Source organism: Oreochromis aureus, linkage group 23, assembly GCF_013358895.1.
Source record: "Oreochromis aureus strain Israel breed Guangdong linkage group 23, ZZ_aureus, whole genome shotgun sequence".
Taxonomy (NCBI): Eukaryota; Metazoa; Chordata; class Actinopteri; order Cichliformes; family Cichlidae; genus Oreochromis; species Oreochromis aureus.
Window position 1 is genome coordinate 7,592,492 of NC_052963.1, and position 21,598 is coordinate 7,614,089.

Here is a 21,598-nt window from a genome sequence, read left to right on the forward strand (position 1 = left end):
TCTCAAAAGAAAGAAACCTTTGCTCATTTTTGCAGTTCTAAAATCCTCTTCAAGTTTTATAATACTGTAAGGTGACCCTGCTATTATTTTAGTTACACTTATATCCACTCACAAACCACCGATCTTCATCCCTGAGGATCCCGAGCAGCACACTGGCTCATGTGTAATTAAAAAAGTCTGATGTCTAGCTGGAGGCTACATCATGCTGAGCTCTTAACTTCATCTCTGCCATCAAAACAAAGGATGGAAAAAGAATCTGAACATTAGACGGTATACTTTTTTCTGAACTTCATCAGAGCAGCAATGACACTCACTAGATATTAAACAAAAGCAGAATTGTGCATGATGTGACAGAATGTAGGTGAAGCACTAACAAAAACAGCTAGGGGCCAGTGAATGAAACCACCCTCCCAAAAAAGAGGACTGTTTTTGAATATTGGCGTTTATATAAAGACATTTTAGTGAGTGACTCATGTCAGCACAGTTTTCTTCAGAGATCTAAAGCATCTAAAGCTGTAAAGACCTACCACATATCTACAGACATAGACATTGGGGCTCAGGATGCAGATATGGCCAGCCTGTATGTTGAAGTGTCCTTGGACAACATACTGAACCCCAAGTTGTCCTTAATCTATTCATTGAAATAGGAATTTGTGAATATTAGGTAAAGCACTTTGGCACAGAATAATGTGTCTGACTGGGCAAATGAGACTTGTAGTGAAAGTCCTATATAGGTACCGCTCCACTTATCATTGTTTCTGGGCTAAATCTGGTTGGTCAGTCGTACCCTTTTTAGCCTAAAACCCTATACCCTTAATGAGGAGTTATGACACACAATCTAATATCTCCATGTTGGTGTTGTTCCTACGTTGTCAAAATCATGTTGGTCGAGGATCAGCATGGCAACTAACAAATGATGTTGTTTGAGGATTCAGTTATCATTGACCATGAAGTTAGTTAATGCTACTAAAAACTATTGCTAGAAGACCAATATGAGTAACCTATGTTTGACTAACAGCAAAGCTAACTTGACAATGCATTTATTATATGCTATAAATTAATAAAGAAGACACTTGAAATGCTCACAGTTTGATCCAGTAGAGAGTTTTACATATAAAAAGGGCATATTAAATTTTTCCTGCCACATTGCAAAGCTATGACATTCGATGATTGGTCGGTTGCAATGTTGATCCTGGACCAGCATTATGATGATGATGCAGATACACCAGTTTTGACACCTGAGTATAAATCAATAAAGATGTAGTTGGATGACCATTACAACATGTTTTTCCATGGTTCTAATGGTTTTTCCAAGGGTACAGGCAGGGATCGCCCTCATAGACCTCTAATGCACATCTATTTTGTTTTGTCATTTTGTTCTGGAAGCAGGCCAAAATATGTTAGACACTGCTCAGTTCAGAAAAGAGAAACGAAGGTTACCTGCAGGAGGGTAAAGAGTTAACAAGTTTTTTGCTCGCTGGAAATATCTTCAGTATGTTTAATTAAGACCATTTTTGTGCATCAAAGTGAAGTAAAACTTCACTGAAATTCATCAAAATTGGTATTTTTGAAGACATCGTTTAGGACATAAAAAAACCTCCTTTTTAATTGGTTATAAAATTGCTGGATTAAATATGAAGGACAGACAGAGCGGGGTGGGGAAAAAAAAGACAAGGACAGAAGAAAGCTGGAAAAAGGTGCTGAATTAATTTGCGGAGAGCAAAGGACTCGAAGAGAGGAGAATAGAGAAGCTTAATGGAGCCCAGAAAATAGTAGGAAAAACTTCTCCCTCACGAACAAGTGTATAATGGCACTGTCATTGTGAAAAGAAGATAAATGAGAAGAGTGGCACAATTTACTCCGCTACCTCTCTAATGGTCCCAGTACTGTAGGATGCTTGTTTAGCAGCTGATAATTGACAGGAGTGGGGAGATATTGAGCTACAACTCTTGGTGAACAAAAGCCATTGTTCGGAGACTTTGACAGAGGTCTACATATCACCCGAGTATTATTTTGAATATTTCTGAAGACTGCCTTTTGATAATCTGGAGCTATTCAGATGATGTCATTTTGAATAAAACCTCTGAATAAGGCAACCTTTTGTCGTCTAACAGCTGAATTCATGCTTTAGATTCAACTGAAATGATCACTTTTACTGGGTGTTTAGTGAAGTAGGAGTGCGGTGATGCTGGTGGTACTGAGTAGGGGTGGATCGCGTACGTGATTACGAATGTGCTCAGGAGCAGAGAGATCGGCACAGTCATGGCAAGGTTTTGCATTTTGTGATTTTTTAAGGCATACTAGATATGACCCCGAGGACCCCTCAGAGATTGGAATACACCATTTTCTGTCCAAGTGAAATCTAAAATGCCCTTGAAAAGGGTTCAGAACTGGCACCACATTACTTATGCTGCATTCATTTTCTGGGGTCAGAAATTTACGAGTGGAAACTCCAGAGCTTGAAAAATAAAAAATCCCAAACTCAACGGCAATGTGTGTTTTCATAAGTCATGACCTTAAAAATTACATCGCACTGTCTGATGTAGATACTGTTGCCTCTTGCAGTTCATCTTATATTCAAGATAACACAGACATCCATACAACCTTTATCTCAGGTCTTATTACATGACAGTGACATCAGAATGTCAATAAGAGATTTTTCAGTTTTCAGTCAGACACACTGCTCTGATATGCTGAGACACCCTATGGAATTTTATTTCCCACTGTATCCTATAAGTCTGATATTCACAAATTCAGACACATCCCAATGATGTTCTTTAGAAACACCCCATGTCAGAGTGATCTAGTTGACCTAAAAATTCCCTGGAAGGCCTTCAGTTGATTGAATATGCTGCAGCAAGAGTTCTGATGGGGACTAAAAAGAGAAAGGAAAATCCAGAGTCAAATTTAAAATCTTTCACCTCTCATACAAGTTCTTGTCTGATCAGGCCCACGTTATCTTAAAGACTTCATTGTTCCTTGTTATCCTAACAGAGCTCTTTACGTTAGACTGCAGACTTACAGTGCTAGTGGTTACTAGAGTTTTCCAAAGTAAAATGGGAGGCAAAGCGTTCAGCTCTGGTGTTCTGTTGAACCAGCTCCCAGTTTGGATTCAGAAAACAGACACTCTCCTATAAGATTAGGCTTAAAACTTTCCCTTTTGATAAACCTTATAGTTAGTGCTGGATCAAGAGTACCTGAACCCTTTCTTAGTTGTGTTGCAACAGGCCTAGGCTGCTGGGGGCTTCCCATGATGCTCTGAGTGTTTCTTCTTCATTCCCCTCTTTTCACTCTCTATGTGTTGATGCACCACTCTGCATTTAATCTTTAGTTATTATTAATCTGGCTCTCTTCCACAGTGTCACAACAGATGGCAGCCCCTCCCTGAGCCCGCTTCTGCAGGGGGTTTCTTCCTGTTAAGCTGAAGTTTCTCCTTTCCATTGTTGCCAAGTGCTTGCTCATAGGGGATTGTCCGATTGGTGGGGGTTTTTCTGTATTATTGCAGGGCCTTTACCTTACAATATAACGCACTTTCAAGTGACTTCTGTTGTGATTTGGCACTATAAAAAAATGTATTGAATTTTTATATATATAGCTGAAGTAGATAGCAGTTGTCCTGCCCATTGGCAGCCTTGGATATGTTTCACTTATTTCAAGTGAAACATGCCTTCCCATCTAAAGTGCCCCTGACTGACATTAAAGAACAGAATAATTCACCACTCTACATGTAGGTCTTTTTACACATTGTGAATAAACCTCTGGTCTTTGATGAGAGATTGATGGGACACAAGCACCTGAGGAACGTCACTGCTGGCTTTGCTTTGCTTTGCTGGTAGATCATAACATCCTATTAGCGAGGCTTGAGCACACAGTTGGCATTGGAGGTGCCGCCTTAGATTGGTTTAAGTCATACCTCTCTAATAGGTCCTTCTCGATTAATTTTGGCCCTTATTTCTCCTCTGCTGCACCTGTCTCCTGTGGCGTGCCTCAAGGATCTGTCCTTGGCCCCCTGCTCTTCTCATTGTATATGCTGCCCTTAGGCACAATCTTTGAGAAGTATAACATCGCACATCACTGTTATGCCGACGATATACAGATATATTTCGAGCTAACTGATGATCCCTCTATGTCTCTCCATGGCTTCTTCGAGTGCATGCGTGAGGTCAAAAATTGGCTCGCAGGTAACTCTCTTATTCTAAACGACAGGAAAACGGAAATTATTGTGTTTGACAGTAGAGTCCCCCGTGGCCAACTTTGTGACGCCCTCGGTTCCTTTAACAGTTTCCTCACAGACACTGTTAGTGACCTGGGTGTATTTTTGAATAGCTCGTTTAAGTTCAATAAACAAGTGTCTTCTGTTGTTAAATCTTGTTTCCATCAATTGCGTCTTATTAGCAAGGCCAGACATTATATTCCACATAGTGACCTTGGAAAGCTTATCCATGCCTTTGTGACATCTAGGTTGGATTATTGCAATTCACTTTACTTCGGTCTTAACTCTACTCTCCTCCATAGACTTCAAATTGTTCAGAACGCAGCTGCTCGTCTCCTTACTAGTAGTGGGCGGCGTGTCTCTATTACCCCTGTCCTTGCTGATCTGCATTGGCTTCCCGTTAAGTACCGCATTCAATTCAAAATCTTGCTGCTTACTTACCGAATCGCCAACAATATAGCACCAAGCTACCTTACCGAGCTACGTAGATCATACACCCCTACTAGAGCGTTAAGATCGTCTTCCCAGTCACTCTTGGTACTCCCGAGATCCCGGTTGAAGACTAGAGGTGACCGCGCGTTTGCCTTGGCTGCAGCCGTTTTATGGAATAACCTCCCCATCGCTATACGCGAGTCTGATTCCATCCATTCCTTTAAATCGCGGTTAAAAACCCACCTATTTAGCCTCGCCTTTTCTACCAGTTAGTCCTTGCTTGATAGTCAGCCTAACGCTTTTCTTATCTTCGGCTTATTCTTAATTATTTTAAATTCATTTTTAATTTTGACTGTTTTATCCTTCACATTTTGTTTTGCTTTCTTTTATGCTTTTATATGCATTTCTTTTGCCTTGTGTGTTTTAATGCCATTCAACCTGCCAGCTCGTTTTGGTACCTTACCATAGTCCTCATTCTCCCTGTTATTTCATCTCACCCTTTGAATGTTAAGCACTTTGGAACACCACTGGTTTTTAAATGTGCTATATAAATAAAGTTTGTTGTTGTTGTTGTTGTTGTTTGCTTTCAGTGCCTGGAGATCAGTTACCATTTGCGCTTGGCGGGAAACCTAGCTAGCATTAGCACGTAAACAAGAACTCTCATTTATCATCTGCGCAGATGAGTTTTATCTCGCTAATCACCCCGAACAGCATTTGTGAAAGACAAAACTTTTAATAACTCGTTTAACACTTTAGTAATGAAAGCACTGAGGACTGAGCCGGTAACTCATACAACTTACAGTTTAATAAAACCGGCAAGTAGCGACACTAGCATTGGCATATCTGAGAAATATCTTGGTTGACCAAACATATAAAGTTTAACAAGGTGTTTTGCTAATATACCTTTTCATTACTTTTTAGGTAGATTGGTAGTTAATTCAGGTGTGATTATTTAATATTTTAGAAAGTATATTGTAAATCATTTTTAAACTAAAAATAGGCCCGTGTTTCTGAGCTGACTAAAAGCTCAAAACTATGATTTTAAAGAATATTATGAACTACTGTAGAATAAACAAAATAAAACATATTTAAAATGACCAATTAAATAGAATAAATAGTTTTATTTTTGATTCTTTATAGAGAATTAGTAAATAATGCAAATCATTTTGTTTGTAATGAAGTGTTTTTGTAGTATTTTATTGCTACTTTTCCTAAAGCACCGGTTGTAAAAAAAAAAAAAAAAAAAAAAAAAAAAAAACTTTCCCTACTTGTCATTGTCAGCTAGTAGTTAATAGATAACTATACTAGTATAGCTGCACTTAGAAAAGAGTGCAGAGAGGTGAAGACATCCAGGAAGATTGCAGCAAGAGGCACAGCGGCATGTTTCAATCTGGTCCAATTTGTCTTTTTAAAGACTAAAGGAAGTTTTATATAAAACTTGTCAACTTTGTTAAGGAAAAAATCATGGCGCAACAAAGGAGTCAGAAAAGGCTCTCTTGGGGAAGCAGAAGGAAAGGTATCCAGCACATACTCAGCCTCATTGTTAAAATAGATAACTACTCCTACACCAGTTTCTGCTCAACCATTGTCATTGTCAAAGAGTAATGACATCTATGTGACCACTCAGCTGCCAAGTAAGCCGTTTTTCTGCAAACTTGCACTTAGAAAATCAATGTGAAAATTACCAGAAAGGGCAAGAACGCTCCCTTTTTAGGCGGGCGGTACTGATCGTCACTTGACTGGATCAAACACTTCTGTTGGCAAGTTATTAATACAAGCTGGTGGCAGCACACACTGTGGATGACGCTGGACATGAAGTGCTTATACAGCAGCGGAAGAGGTGACAGCACTCATCCAGAATCTTTCCATCATTTGTTCAGTGCTCTGTACACACACGTGTGACATATTTCCTCAAATTAATCATTTTACCAACGTGCTGAAAGACTTTAAAATATCATCCCCTGCTTTACTCATCAAAAGTAACCTGTATGCATGTGTATAGTTTAGAGATGGCACGATACCACTTTTTTTATGTCCGATACCGATACCGATATCATAAATTTGGATATCTGCCGATACCGATATGAATCCGATATAGTGTGTTTTTTAATCAATAAAACTGTTTTTTAATATCTTGCTGCATTTTGTATAAGTTCATACTCAAGTTTAAATAAACAACAACACTAAAGCTATTCTGTTATACCTGTATGTAAAAAATACACTGCGCCCAAAATATTTAATAGTTCAGCAACACTGATCAATCTAATAAACTTAAACCTGCTCCATCCTCCCTATTCTGGTATTTTAAAGAGTACTTAGCAGAAATATTAAGCAACCTAACTAATAAGGTTGCAAACTCCCAGCAAAAACAAATAGGGAACCACCCCCCACCCCCCACCTCATGATGCTTAATCGACGTAATCAACTTTAATTTGATGCAGGGTGAAAAAAAAAATGCACAGAAATAAATTATTTTTCAAGAATAATTAAATAGATTCAACATCTTTCTTCAACAGAATTGCAGAATTCACAGATGGTACCTTCCCAAAGGAAAAGTACTATAGCTTACTAGGGTATATTAGACTTAACAGTTACTATATTCAGTAATGGACTTCTGTACATTTTACATCAGATTAAAACTTTGGGTGTAAGATTCAGATAATTATTTATTAAAAGCTAGACATTTTAAATGAGAATAAGAAAGAAAAGTATGTCTTTGTGCCCACCTTTTCCCTGTTCATGCCCTATCGGCCCCCCTGGCTAAACTTTGCTAGATCCGCCCCTGCACAGTTACCAGCGGTCAGCTACGTAGAAAAGGATCCTGGTGTAGAAAGTAATATTAAATACATTCTAACAACAGCTTATCAAGTTTAAACGTGCTGCTGTTGTTCCGCCGCTGGGTTCCTCTTTCTGGTGCAAAGTGGGCCAAAAACAAAGAAGAGAGACGGACTCGCGACAGAAAAGCCGATCAGCTGATCATTAAGCAGTTTCACGATTGAAGTAGCGGCAGGAGAGAGAGAGAGAGAGAGAGAGAGAGGCAGTCGCTCCATATATCGGTTGTTAAGCTTAACGTGGGAACGCTTTACAAACATTCAGAGATGAACTTACACACTTGCTTTACTTCTCTCTGGGATAACTTCCTCGGAGATGAAATGCTGGTTTGGTAGTGAGGCTACAAATACACACAGCCGCTCTATCACGTGATGCACACTGCTCCGACATGCTACGGTTATGAGCCGAGTTACGCCGTGTCGCAAGTTTTGTGAGGTGCTTTTTTGATATTTAATGGATCGGATTACATTTTTTATTTCTCGCCGATATCCGATCCAGTAATTTACGTCAGTATCGGACTGATACCGATACGTAATATCGGATCGGTCCATCTCTAGTATAGTTATGTGTGGTGGTTGTGCCGAGCAGTGTGTGATTTTGAGGAGTAGACTGACTGATACCTCTAGCCACGGGCTTGATTCATCATCCGGATTCTAGCAAAAATAAGTGTTATACTTTGTAGTAGCTGTGGATTGAGGTGCAAATGAAACTGTATTTTAGAGTAAAATCACTTAATTCTTTATTATTGTTATACATGCTGTTTTTAAGTCCCTGTGGTCACATAAGTGACACTAAATAGGCTCACTGCCTATTCCTTTAGTCAGGAACTTCGAAATAACCAGTGAAATGACTTCCAGGAGGAGTCACCCGAACATTTCAAACTCCAATTAACATGAATGTCTAATAGGATAAAAACAAGACAGACAGACAGTCTAAAAGACAGACACATTTTCCTTAAACATGTCTTTTTTTTTATGACCACTAGATGACTACAACTGTCTCAACAAAAACAAAACAAAACTCTTTTTGAGTTCCCTCCCCAGACGCCTTAACGCCCACTCACATCCTGGGCCATCTGACCTCAGGAAATCACATGATAGGGTGGGGCCAGGTTTCACAATGAGCTCACCCGAAACCCTGGCTGATTAGGTCCCACACCCGCTTTCACACCTTGGCGCATGTGATTAGAGGATCACCAGGGGGTCCTTTGTCCCTCCTTGGGGGGATACTCCCACTGGGTTTAAATCTGGGACTCTCGGCCATTTGACCTTAGAACTGAAGAAGCTTCTCGGATGAGAGGTGAAACGTCTTCAAGCAACTCAAAGAAGTCCAGACGTTATTAAAGTTGTTCAGATCTCAGTGAGATTTTAAAAGAGGTTTGCTTTCTTTCCATCTTTAATTGACCTCTCCAGTCAGAACTAGTTATTAATTAAAACTGCCAACTACTGCTTACTTTGTGACTGCATGGATCATTCGTGATCCAGATCACTGATATGTTACATTTAACATTTAACATGATTGTAAAGTGTAGAAAGCCAGTTAATCAGTTCTGAAACATTGTAAAAATTAAGCTTAATCTAGTGTAAAGGTTCATTAGTGAGGCTAATCAAGGATATTTTTTTGTTAGGTATTAGCTATAAATCCTGATAGCTGTGATAAGAATGCCCCACTGTAATCATTTAAAACAAATAAAAAACTAAAAAGCTAAGAGGTTGTATGGGTGCAGACTGCAGAAGCAATAAATATAGATAATGCAGTTTGAGTTACACGTTGAAGGTTAGAGCAGACTTTTGGACTTTTGGGAGAGGAATGTTGTCCCATTTTTGTCTGATACAGGACTCTCAACAGTCCCGGGTCTTCTTTGTTGTATTGCACCAGATGTTCTGGACTACAGGCAGGCCTGTTCATCCCCCAGACTCTTGATGTCACTTTTCCAGTTGTGCAAACTGCCAATTCCATAAGCACTAATACATTTCGATCATTGCCACAATCAGAGATGGTGGTGACAAGCTGGATGGTTTTCTCTTCTTTAGTCCAGATAAAAAATTTAAAAAAAAGACATTTGGCCTTTTCCCTTGCATACAGAGATTTCTCCACAATCCCAGATTCTTTTCATGATATTATGTTTTATAGATGATGCAATATTCATGGTCTTTATAATTTAATGTTAAGGAACATTATTCTGAAATTGTACCACAATTTATAGATTTTTTTTTTCTTTTTGCAGTTTAGTGAAACTCATCAGATAGTTGTTCAGGCTCACATTGACAAGAGTTGGGATAATAGAGACAAAATGTGCAGTGTATCTAATTAGTTTTTTATGAGTATAACTCCTTGTACCTCTGTTTTTGGATTCTGCCAAGCCCCGCTGGCTGTCAATATAAAAATGCCATATTAAAAAGGGATTCTTGCAATCAGATCGTGTAATAAAGGGAGTCTGATTCATTTTCTCTGCAGCGACAATCTTAATCACAGCACAGTCAGTCCAACATAAAACTACTGGGTTTTTCTTCCATTTTACCTTATAAAACTGTTTCATTATACTTAATGTTCCCATTTATGTCTGGGATGCAGTATATGTTGTACTACTAAAGCAGATTAAAGGCCTATTAGAAGTGGAACAACAGGAGTAAATAAAACAGTTTATTGTAGCTTGAATTGTTCTCCGTATTTGCACTCCACAAGTTATTGTTGCAAACGTAGGACCATAATGCCATCTACCTTATGTAATATTAATGCATACTATAATATGAAGAATATGTGGAGGCTGGAGCGTTGTACCTTCCCAGATGGACGGCCACCAGGTGCAGCGTGGTGACTTTTGGGCTCTAAATGTGTATCGTAACAAGCAACCCCTGTGTTTACATTTTGCTTCGACGGTATTAACCCCTCTGTTTATACTCTTCTGCAGAATAATTATTAGCCTGAGTGGGCTGTCCTACAGTTGTCTACAGACTCTGCATGCCATACTACTTTCCGTTTGGGAAGCTGCAAGGAAAATTCATGGGAAAGCTGTTTAATTAATGAGCTCAGCACAAGTCAGCTTGCGCCTGCTTTCAACATGTATCAGAGTCTTCCTGTCCTAAGTTTTAAAAGTTTTCTACACTTTTGTAAATATAATTTGAGTAAACTATGCCATCACAGTGCAAAAACTATTAATAATTTATTGAAGGGCTGCTTTGAAACTACTCATTGGGCTATCCACTTGTTCACAATGAACTATTTTCTGGTGTTTGCAATGTAAAATGCTAGTTTAAGCAACATTTGGGATGCTTTAAGTTATTTTTCGATAGCTGAACCACTGCCTAAGGATTGGTAACAAACTAATTGTTGCGATGAGATTCTGCTGATGTAATTTATTTATTTTGTAAAGAAAACACCTCTAAATGTTCTAATTTGTTGGCTATCCTGCAGGAGGACGGAGGACGGACTTTTGGAGATGCCTGCATATATGTCAACACCAGTGATGTGCCAGTGATGGTAAATGAGAGACCAACTCTATTTATTTGAAGAGCCAAGTGATTTGTATGGTTTTGGTTAGTCAGTAGCATCGCTTGGCTAGTGATGAGTGGCCTGGTCTGGTTTTTAACTGCCTGGAGATAAGTCCATAGCTAAATCACTAACTCACTCAAACCCAGAAATAAGCTTCTCTGACCTCTCAGCAGTATTGTTTTGGGGGGGATTAAGGGACCTTGAGCAGGTCTTAATGAGTGAACTGAAGGTTTCCCTAGCCAGGTTTATCCTGACCTATAGGCTCTCTGATCCTCAGGCTGCATAACGATATTGAAAATGTTCTCTGAAAAGTTCCAAGACTGAACTATAATTTTTAATTTTAACATGTGTGCAGTAAATTGTCTGATTGTCTGATTTAGAAGAAGAGCTAAAATGAAACCACATGGGTTTTAATGGTAGAAACCATCATTTTTATTCACAGATATTAGTAACTTTAGCTATCAAACTAAGTGAGCTAACGTTAGCTCTAAACATTATTTTAAAAAGGCTTTATTTAGCTCAAGAAACCTGCAAAAGATAAATCTAAAAGATAAGTCAAATGTTCCGGCGCCCCCTGTGTGTGGCAGCCTGTTACAGCAGCTCCGCTCATTCTGAGCTTCTTTCTTATCTCCTCTTTATTTTCTCGTAATTTTTTGTAACTAAAGTTTTAGCAATTTTTTTACAACAAATTTCCCACAAGTGGGACTAATAAAGGTTATCTTATCAAAACTATAGACCGCACATAAAAGGTGGACATCATAGGTTTGTAGAGGTACTAAGTAACTATAAAGATAATAGAAAATGTAACACAGCAGATTGATGTGCTTGGAGAAAAGCTTCCTAGGCTGCGTTTGGTAGAGTGTAAACCTTCCCAAATCCACTTACGAGCGGAGCAGAGCTGTTAAGTTGATACGATCCAGGTCCAGCTTTCACACAGTAGAAAAATCCTAAAAAGTGAATGTGTCAGTCATGAAAATACTATTTTCAGCATAACCTGTAAGCCCACAGACTAATATAAACCTGTTAACAACAGCACCTTAAATTGAAGTGTTAAGCTTTAATCCATTTGTTACAGTTTTGCTCTTGTGTTATTGCTTTAATAAACGTCACTGCTTCTGCTTCAACTAAATCGACTCATCTGCTGTGCATAGCTATGATTGTTAAGCTACGAGTGGGCAATCACTGTTCAAGGGAAGGGAAAGGATCAGAGACCGCACAATTAAATTTTGTAATGTCTGTTTGCCTGCTGGTAGTGGTCATGTCTGGGTTAATGGCCAATACTGAATGACTATGAGAAGGAACATCATATGGAAAATGCGAATCGTGAGGAGGGGAGTGAGGGCTTGGGATTTCCACCTTTCTCTCCACAGAAGAAGAAGTCTTTGTAAAAAGATCTTTGAAATTTTTCTGCACAAAAGGGCATCATAAACGCTTTTGGAGAATTTGAAATGGGATGGTTAAATAAAAAGCTGAAGTGTTTGGGATTCCACATCGGGGCCTTTTGAAGAGGACACTGCTGAATTGATAACAATGGTGGATTTGCAGCGGGGTGTCCCCAGTGGCGCTGTGGCCAGGGATCTGTTCACTCCGTCCTCATTAAAACAGCCCCATACCCATGTGTTTATGAGGGATGAAGGGTAAAGCACAAAGAAGGAGACAGAGGGAGAGGGAAACAAGGGTAAGAAGAAGCGAAATGCAGCACTTTCGAGGTTTGTCATGATGTAAATTAATGATAGGTATTTTTAGCTGGGGATCTAATCATCATGTGTGTGGAGACAGCGCTCCAGCAAAGTGAAACAGGAAAAAGAAACGAGGTAATAAATGAGAAAATGGCTAATTTTCTTGAACAGCATGAGGTAGATGTGTAGGTTTGCCATTGCTTTTGAGCAGCTCAGCAGAAAATTAGCTTGGATGTGTTTTGACGATACAGCAGGAGTCCAGGAAAACGTATAATTTATAAGGCCATCACTGTTGGAATGAGAGTGTTCATCAGTCACTTTGATTTTTTATTTTGTATTGTGATCAGAAACGCAAAGATGAAACGATATTTTTTTTCTTCTATATAAACAGGGGGTTTCATCAGTATTCCCAGTGGGTGATATCGTTCAACAAAGAAAGTGTTGAACTAGGTAAATTAATACTTTGAGTTTTGGCCAGTATGGTAAAAAAAAAAAGTTTGTCAAGGTCTGACAAACATGTAATCAGTCTCAATTAAAAAATACTCAGGGGCAGACACCCACTCTGCTTTTAAGATTAGGTTTAAAACTTTTTGATAAAGTTTATAGTTAAGGTTGGACCAGGTGACCCCGAATCCTCCCTTAGTTATGCTGCAGCAGGCCTAGGCTGCTGGTGAGGTTTTCCATGATGTTTGTGTTTCTTTGCGCCACTTTATATTTAATCATTAGTCATTATTAGTCTTTTGTGCAGGAGTGTGGTTGTCCCCTCCCCAAGCCTGGTTCAGATTTCTTCTTGTTAAAAGGGAGTATTTCCTCCCCACAGTTGTAGAGTGCTTTCTCACAGGAGGTCGTTTGATTGCTGGGGTTTTCATTGTATTAATAGAGCTGACTGTTGTTATGATTTGGTGCTATATAAAGAAAAAATAATTATTTAACTGTTTGAACTATCATTTTAAGAAAAAAAAATTAGCTCATTTTAAATTTGATGGCAGCAACATGCCAACTGTTTTGGAACCAGGTTTGTTAAAGCATGTATCCCATCCGTGTATGCCAATGGAGCAGTAGTGTAGAAAAGGTCACAATAGCAAGTCTTTTCCAAAAGGTGTAAACATCCACAAATTGTATGGGTACAATGCACAGACACACATATCTACTAATTACTGATAAGTAACAATCTGAAAAAAAAAACCCCACTAGGAATTCACAAACCAAAACTGAATCACAAACTTCTTGCATGGCTGGAAATTACTGAGGTTATGTTTAATTACTCCAGTTAGTGACGGATCTAACAGACCCTGAAGCTATAATAACCTATATCAGAGCAGTCAAAGCAAAAATGACCTAAAAGAAAATTAACTACCATACAGATGTTATAAAGGGGGAAACTATACATAGAAGTCAAAAGTTGGGCCTCTATATTTAAAAGTCTTTGGGGACTGACTTGATTATGAAATCAGCTTCCCAGTTGGCTTCATTTATTTTTTTTAAATATCATTGTACTTGATGAACTCTCACCTTTGTTCTTTTCCGAGGCAAAGCTTTGGTTGCACTTTCAGAACATAATATAGCAAAATTTCATTTTTTTTAACTGTACATCAGCCCTCACAACTAAAAAGCATAAAAACAGATCAGAAACAAATAAACTAAACTAGAACAAACAATAAAGGAATTTCTGTTAGGTCGAATATTTCTTTGTTGTAACAATGCTTCTTGGTAATAAATCTTATGCTGTTGGAAAGCTTGTTTATTTCCCCTTAAGTGGTGCAACATTAAACCCTTGAAATTTTCTCTGCCAATGCCAAACAGTTTATTCTGGCATTGACTGCTGTTTGGTGTGATTTACTGGATTGGATGATTAAAGTCTGAAGAAACAATTCAAACTATCCAAATCAGTCAACGGTAGTATGTTTAGAGCAGACACCAATTGAACACTATAGCAAGGTCCATGCTCACAGATGCCGCTAATTGTAGGTACACACCTGATTGCGGGCATCTCATTGTCAGCACCTGAAGTTCAAAACAAGAATCAGTAGCACAATAAGCTGTTTGGCACTGACAGAGACGATTTGGTTGGTTTTTCAAGGCCACAACCCACATACTCAACTCTGCATTGTATTTTGCTTACAAATGTGGCACCATTTAATGAGAAATAAATATGCTTATCAAACTATATAAGATTTATTGCCAAGAAGCATTGTTCCAACAAAGAAATAACCGACCAAAAATACACTTCCTTACTTTTTATACAGTTTATACGCTGTATTTAAGCACTGGAAAGAAAATGACTACAAAAACACAACAACACTTCTACATTTTGTAAAACAAAAATGAAGCAGTACAACTAATTACCACCATAATTTGATGCCACTCCCTGTTATCGCTCTCCTAATCATACTCTACTTCCTCGAATATTAATGAATGAAGGTTCAGCTCTTAGAAAGCTGAATCAGGTCACATTATGCAGATCTGAGCTCGTCTCTCCGAACACAAAAGAGCGCATGGCTGAAACCATGGGGAACATGGAACTCATAAACAAGGTTAAAAGGGGTTAACAATTGGTGTGAAGTGTTCTTCGAGATAGATACCTCGGTCATTATGCCTCATTTTTAAGCCATCAGAATCAGTTTTTATCTCCAAGGGTCATGTGGAAGAATGAATATACATTAAGAGCTCGTCTACGCCTTCCCAGAGGTGTATGTAATTATAGGAACCTGTTGAGGCAACAGTACTTTTCTCCTTCCTAAACTTACATTAAATTGTCAAAGTATACAAGGTCTAACAGCATGGGAAGGGAGAAGGAAAGAAGTGAATAATTAAACTTCCTTTTTAATGTTTAATCTTGGTGATTAATGTCAGTGGAAAAACCTATTTGCCCTTACACCCGAGGGGAATACTTATGAGCTTTGAGCTTGTAGTTATATGATTACATTTATGGGCACGGTGCTAATCTTAACGTGTGCGAAGCTTGAGGCGCCAAGGTAGTGAAGCAGCACGAGAGGCTGAACAGTTCTTCAGCTTGACTGTGAACCCCTGCCAACTCCAGTTGCCCTGTGACCTCCACTATTGCCTATTTCCTTTAGTTTCTTACCATTATTTGTCAAAAATGTATGAAACGCTATAGTTCAGCACGTTCTCTCTCACTGAAGTGAAGAGTTCTCAACCTTTCCTTGAACTTTTCTCAGCACTTTACTTACCAGCCGTAGTCGTGAGGACATCCGTAGTGTTTCTGAGCCCCATGAAGTCAAACTGGTAAAGCCTCCAGTATTTCTGATCAGATGTCTCCACTGAGTTTCGCTTCCATTTGTACACAATCTCATCTCGTGGGTAGCCGTCTGGAAACCACAAGGAGAATTTGGTGTAAATGAAAGAATATGAAAGGGAGAGAAAGGTAGAAATAAAAGTTTAAATAAAGAATACAGAAAGGATTGTTGCAACAATGCAGTTTTTATTGTATGCCTGAATTATATATGTTATATACAGCAAGTTTTTGCTGGACTGCAGACCAACTGAACTACTCGTTTCCTTGAAATCTATTATGTACAACCATGGTGAACAAATACTCATTGCATTATTTACTGTAGTGTTCATCTTAACCTCTTAAAGTTGAGTCTCATTATAGGATGGTCATTTGGGAATACCAAATAGGTAAAAATTACATATTACGGGTAGAAATGAACCTAGCCCAAGCCTAACTCTAGATGGGTCACAGGCAACCTAGCAGATGATGAGGTTAGCACATGCTTTGAGTCACAAACTCTGTATTTTTTAGTGTACCAAACAAATTGTTGTTCATTGTTATTATAATACCGAGAAATTAATTCAAATTAAATAAGTTGCTGCCAAACTTTGGTATTGGAGCACATTTGGGTTAAGCTGCTGTTGCCTAAAGAGCAGTGCTGTTATGTTACAAGAAAAGAAAATTAGGTTAAATTAGGAAACTTACAACTGTTGCGGCTTTTGTTTAGTTACGGCTGTTCGCGCACCTATCGTGACGTTGGCAGTATGACTGCGTTTCTACAATAATTTCAATGATACATCCATACAGTCGCTCAGAGGTTTAGAGGTTCAGAGTTTGGTTATTATTATTTTTTTCAAACTGTTGATGCTATTGAGACAAAAGATGTGACTTTATGAAGAAAACTTTAAAAAGAAGGTTTTTTATTTCCTGTTTAAATTCTACTGCTTATACCAGCGCTGATGTGGAGGTTTTGTGTTCGTGGGGACACCAGTCGTTCAAGAGAATGCTAAAGTGAGTCTGCCTCTCAGATAGTGTTCTTTGCAGGTTTTCTTTCCAAAATGCAAACTGTCCAAGTCAATACATTTTATAATCTGAGGAAACACCTTGTCCAAGGAAAAAGTTTTCATATTGTGAGTTGCTTAAAATAATTAAGAAGTGTGGCATTATTTTGTTAGAGACCATTTTAAATTCTGTTCTATGTCCTCACCAATAGGTGGCCAGCAGTCTGGATCCAGACCCAGACACCATTCTTTATGTACCCACACATCTTACTGGATTTTGACTGACTATTATTCTCTATCAAAACTCTAGACAGGCCACTGGGGACCTGGTACATGTTAAAAGGTAATGGTAAAAAGAGAGCCTCTAACCTACTTTTAAAGAAAAAGATAATAGAAGTGGCTGACTTTTTCTTAATAAAAATGGATTTTTCTTTTAATGTAGTGTGTTGTCAGATATGTATTTCCCATATATACTTCTGTTACACGCCCATTGTTCCACTTCAGTGACATGTAAAAGTGATTTTTCCATGGAGTGCTTACAAGGAGAATGGCCTGCTCAAAAGGCTTTAAAGCTGGAGCAACTATGTTCTGTACTAATTCTGGAGATGTTCAACCTCAAAATGGCACAGTTTCACAGGCAGGGCATTGCTCGGGGGTAGACATTAGACACAACCACTAGCAAGCACATTGGGAATTTTCTTGAAAGCTAATACATCAACAACACTGGTGTCTCCTTGTAAGTAAAAGAAAAAAAGCTGAGCTCAATTGACAAGTTGAACCAGTTTTACATACAAAAATGAGTGACAGCAGTAATGAGCAAGTGGCAAGGCTTGTCGTGCCCTGTACTGGCAACCAGACTAATTATGTAAATGGTCTGATTTAGAGGATAGCCATCTACAACCAAGAGGAGCAATCACCATGATGCAAGAGGGATGTAGTTGGCAAATATTATTGCCATCATATTTCTCTTGGTATGTTTATACAGTTATCTTTTCTGCAGACAGTATTACCATTGTGTTGCCAGTGTATCTCCATAGCTACAAGAGCCTTCATGCTTTTAAAAGCCCCCTGAAGCCACATGTTCTTTCACAATCTTATAAATTACAGCTGTCTGTGGCCTTGGTTCTAATATTCTCTCTTCCAACTCTCCAAACAAAGAAGACAAGAGAGGCCTTCTTCTGCCACATCCCTCTAAACAAAGCCACTTAATTAAATTTGATTTCTTTTAGCTTTTTTATATAATGCAAGCTAATAGAAGACATCATTCCTCTTTTTCAACAAGCCCGTGGTCCTGAACCACAACCACTTAAAGGATTAAGAAGTTCAAATCACGTATACACATATATACATATAAATAGACTCAGAGATTTTAAGAAGAAAGGACATTCTGTCCAAAAGTAAGAGTTTACTGTGCTTAGTAACGATTAGCTGACTAAAAAAGTGACAGAAAAGAAAAGACAGAGCCTGCAAGCACATTGTACAGAAGGTCAGTAGAGGTTCATTTCCAGCGTCAGCTGCTTTGGGAATATGCTTAAACTCTAAGCACTGGATTGCGTCCCTTGTTCTTCACAGTGACACCCAAAGATTTGACATTTTAGATGAGCTTTTCAAAATGAAAACAAGAACACAAAACCAGAGCGACATGAATGCTCGGCCACGACTGAACATGAACCTTTGAGGGGGTTTCAAGTATTGTAAAAACCCCTGTGGCAGCCATGATGGAAGTCTTGTGCTTTCTTTGTTTGAACATGATGGAGTGAGGACTGCTGATTGCATCTTTTAATGCATGACTAGCCTGTTTCAACAGCACTGAGATACACTGATGTTTCTTGATTGTTACACACTAGCAGCACAGCTTTAAGGATGGCAATATCAGTTTGTTGGTCAGTGGAGGTCTACACCCCTTGTCAGGACTGAAATATCTAAAAAAAAAAACTGGAACCCAGAGGATAAATGCTTCTGAATTTGAAAAGTTTCTTGTCTTTATATGTAACACCACTGGCAGATTTTTGACACTTTTTGGCTTTTACCAAAATATCTGAACAATTAGTGGATGAAATACTCGAGCCAAGAGAAATTCACAACTCTTCTGCCATGCCAATGCAAGTTCAACATTTTATGGAATCAAAGGGTTCTCTTAGAAGTGAGGCATGCAATCATTGTCCACAGAATCAAAATGATTTGAAGCTTTACTTTTTTTTCTCTTCCACTATGCAACTGACATTTGTGTTTTTGAACAAAATGCCTTCAAAAATACTGGATTTCATACAGCTTATTACAGACAGTCATGTTCTCCTCAATTCACAATAACAATCATCTCAATGTTCTTATTACTGTAAGGTAAAGACCCCACGATAATGGAGAGAAAAACCAACAATGACCCCTGAGCAAGTACTTGGTGACAGTGGGAAGGAAAAACTCCCTTTTAACAGGAAGGAACCTCTCAGGCAGAACCAGGCTCTGCCGCAACCGGTTGGGGGTCAATGGCAATGGCAATGAATGGTAGTAAGTTCAGTGACTGGCCTCTTAATTATATTAAAGTTGTGCCATACATCGGTTCATGACAAATGCCTGCAAACTAATTAAATCCCCATCATTTCTTTGAAGTGCTGATTGTCAAATGTTACAGCGATAACACAGCAATAAGAATGCATTACCATTTAGACTGAAGCACTGCTCTATGTGGCCTCTCACAGGAGGTCTTGTTTTAATTTACAGTGCAGACTTTGTAAGGTTACTTAAACCTAGCAGCATCTTGTGACAAATATTCCATTTCTCATATTTAATGATGCATGCTTTTGAAATGTAAATATCCTTCATATGTTGCACCACACTAGGTATTTTTAAAGAAAGTGACTGAAGCACAGCTCTGATGTGGAGAGCTGCATGAGTGCAAAGTGCCTGTAATGATGGCTTGTTAGTTTTATCGTTTGCTACCTTTTATACTGAGATCGCCATTTAACAGAAATCACTATCATAAAGAGACTAGACTAACAAAGAAAGATAGAGCAGCTTAAAAGCATCTTTGAAACAAGGTGAAGCCACTAATTCAAAACATGTTTTCAAGGTGTCGGATTGCTTGCATAATGCCTGTCAGGAATACAGCTGCTATCGAAAAATACTCTGAATTAATAAGAGAAATTAGTGAGGCCATGAACGCATCCATCAAGAATATTATGTTCCATCTCAATATATGAAACTGATTGCAGCCGTAATGGGGAGGTTTCTAATTTGCTTCATGATGAAGAGAGAACATTTTAAAAGCCTTGAACATTAGACTTTGACAGTATTATGACACATCAGCTGCTGCGTGCCTTGAGTGGTAACACAGAGATGTAGGTGGATGTTACTGCACACTAGAAGGCTGCACGTGATTGGACAGAGGTGAAAAGTGAGGGACAATTGTGGCTTCATTTTCAGATGTCATTCTAGTGTGCAATGACTGGCTCTGGCCCTCTCTCTCTCTCTGTCTATCCTCCTGCTCCCCTACAGCAGCGCTTCATATCGTGGACCATCTGCCGTGGAATATGCCACTTATAGGCTGGCAACTCGTCTATGCGTAACAGAAGAAGACGACCTGAGAGAAACACTTGCTGCTCAGTTGTACTGCACCGTTAAGACTGATGGAAATTGGCTTTTTTGGAGCCTCGAAATGGATAAACAGGTTATCAAAGACACACGTGCAGAGATGGATGCTGTCTCCAGAATAAGGGACATTCAAATAAATAAATAAATAAATATAAAATAAGAATTTCTTTAAATCCATTCTATGACAGATACAAATGTAGTTTCTATCGCTCCATAAAGGGAACCTATCGTGCTAATTCCCAGCCACATATTTTTATTCTAGATGTGAGTCACAGATAGACTGTAAGAAATTAACTGGAGATTTATATTAGATTCATAGTTCAAAATAACCTTCATCTTACACTATTCTATTCCCCCTCCCTTTAAGCCAATGTTTCATTTGTTTGGGTGACCCTTGTGGCCTGGCCTCCACAGTCACCTGACCTAAACCTAATAAAGATGGTTTGGGATGAGATGGACCACAGAGTGAAGGCAAAAGGGCCAACAAGTTCTCCGCATCTCTGGGAACTCCTTCAAGACTGTTGGAAAACCACTTCAGGTGACGACCTCAAGAAGCTCATCCAGAGAATGCCAAGAGTGCAAAGCAGTAATCAAAGCAAAGGGCGGCTATTTTGAAGAATCTAAAACATAAAACATATTTTGAGTTATTTCACGTTTTTTTATGTACTACATAGTTCCATATGTGTCATCATAGTTTTGATGAGTTCAGTGAGAATCTACAATGTAAATAGTCGTGAAAATAAAGATAACCAAATACATGAGAAAGCGTGGCCAAACTTTTGACTGGTAGTGTAAACAAAACTAAATTGAATGAATTTAAAGGCTTTAAATCAGTGCCATTGAAGGTACTAGCTGCTTAGCCTTGGTGCAATTTTCTGCCTGTAGCAGCAATGGAAAATGTCCTGTTTTGCAGTTTTTAAGAAAGTCGTCAATCAAGTTCTTCCTTTAGTCGAGGTTTACCTGTTCACCAAATTTCCTGAAATTCAACTCAGATGGGTTTGCCTGATGTTGCTGACAGATGTCATTAATTTTCTCTTTGATGGAGGATAAATGTCCAACCACATGGACCATGGAAAAAAGGTTTATTTACTGCAAAACCTTTCACTAAGAGAAGAGAAATAATGGA

General features: G+C 38.7%; 1 protein-coding gene across 3 annotated transcripts in view; it reads right to left on the bottom strand.

Annotated features, from left to right (window-relative positions):
- The window catches only part of LOC116321512 (gamma-aminobutyric acid receptor subunit gamma-3-like), a 158,017-nt gene that overhangs the window by 25,516 nt on the left and 110,903 nt on the right, over positions 1-21,598 (bottom strand). For all 3 annotated transcript variants that reach the window (XR_005610488.1, XM_031741371.2, XM_039607527.1), the window contains exon 7: positions 15,840-15,977. Coding sequence is in view for 2 of the 3 variants with exons in the window: in XM_031741371.2 (XP_031597231.1) it covers positions 15,840-15,977 (138 nt within the window). In the remaining variant the exon portion in view is untranslated. The remainder of the gene's footprint in view (positions 1-15,839; positions 15,978-21,598) is intronic.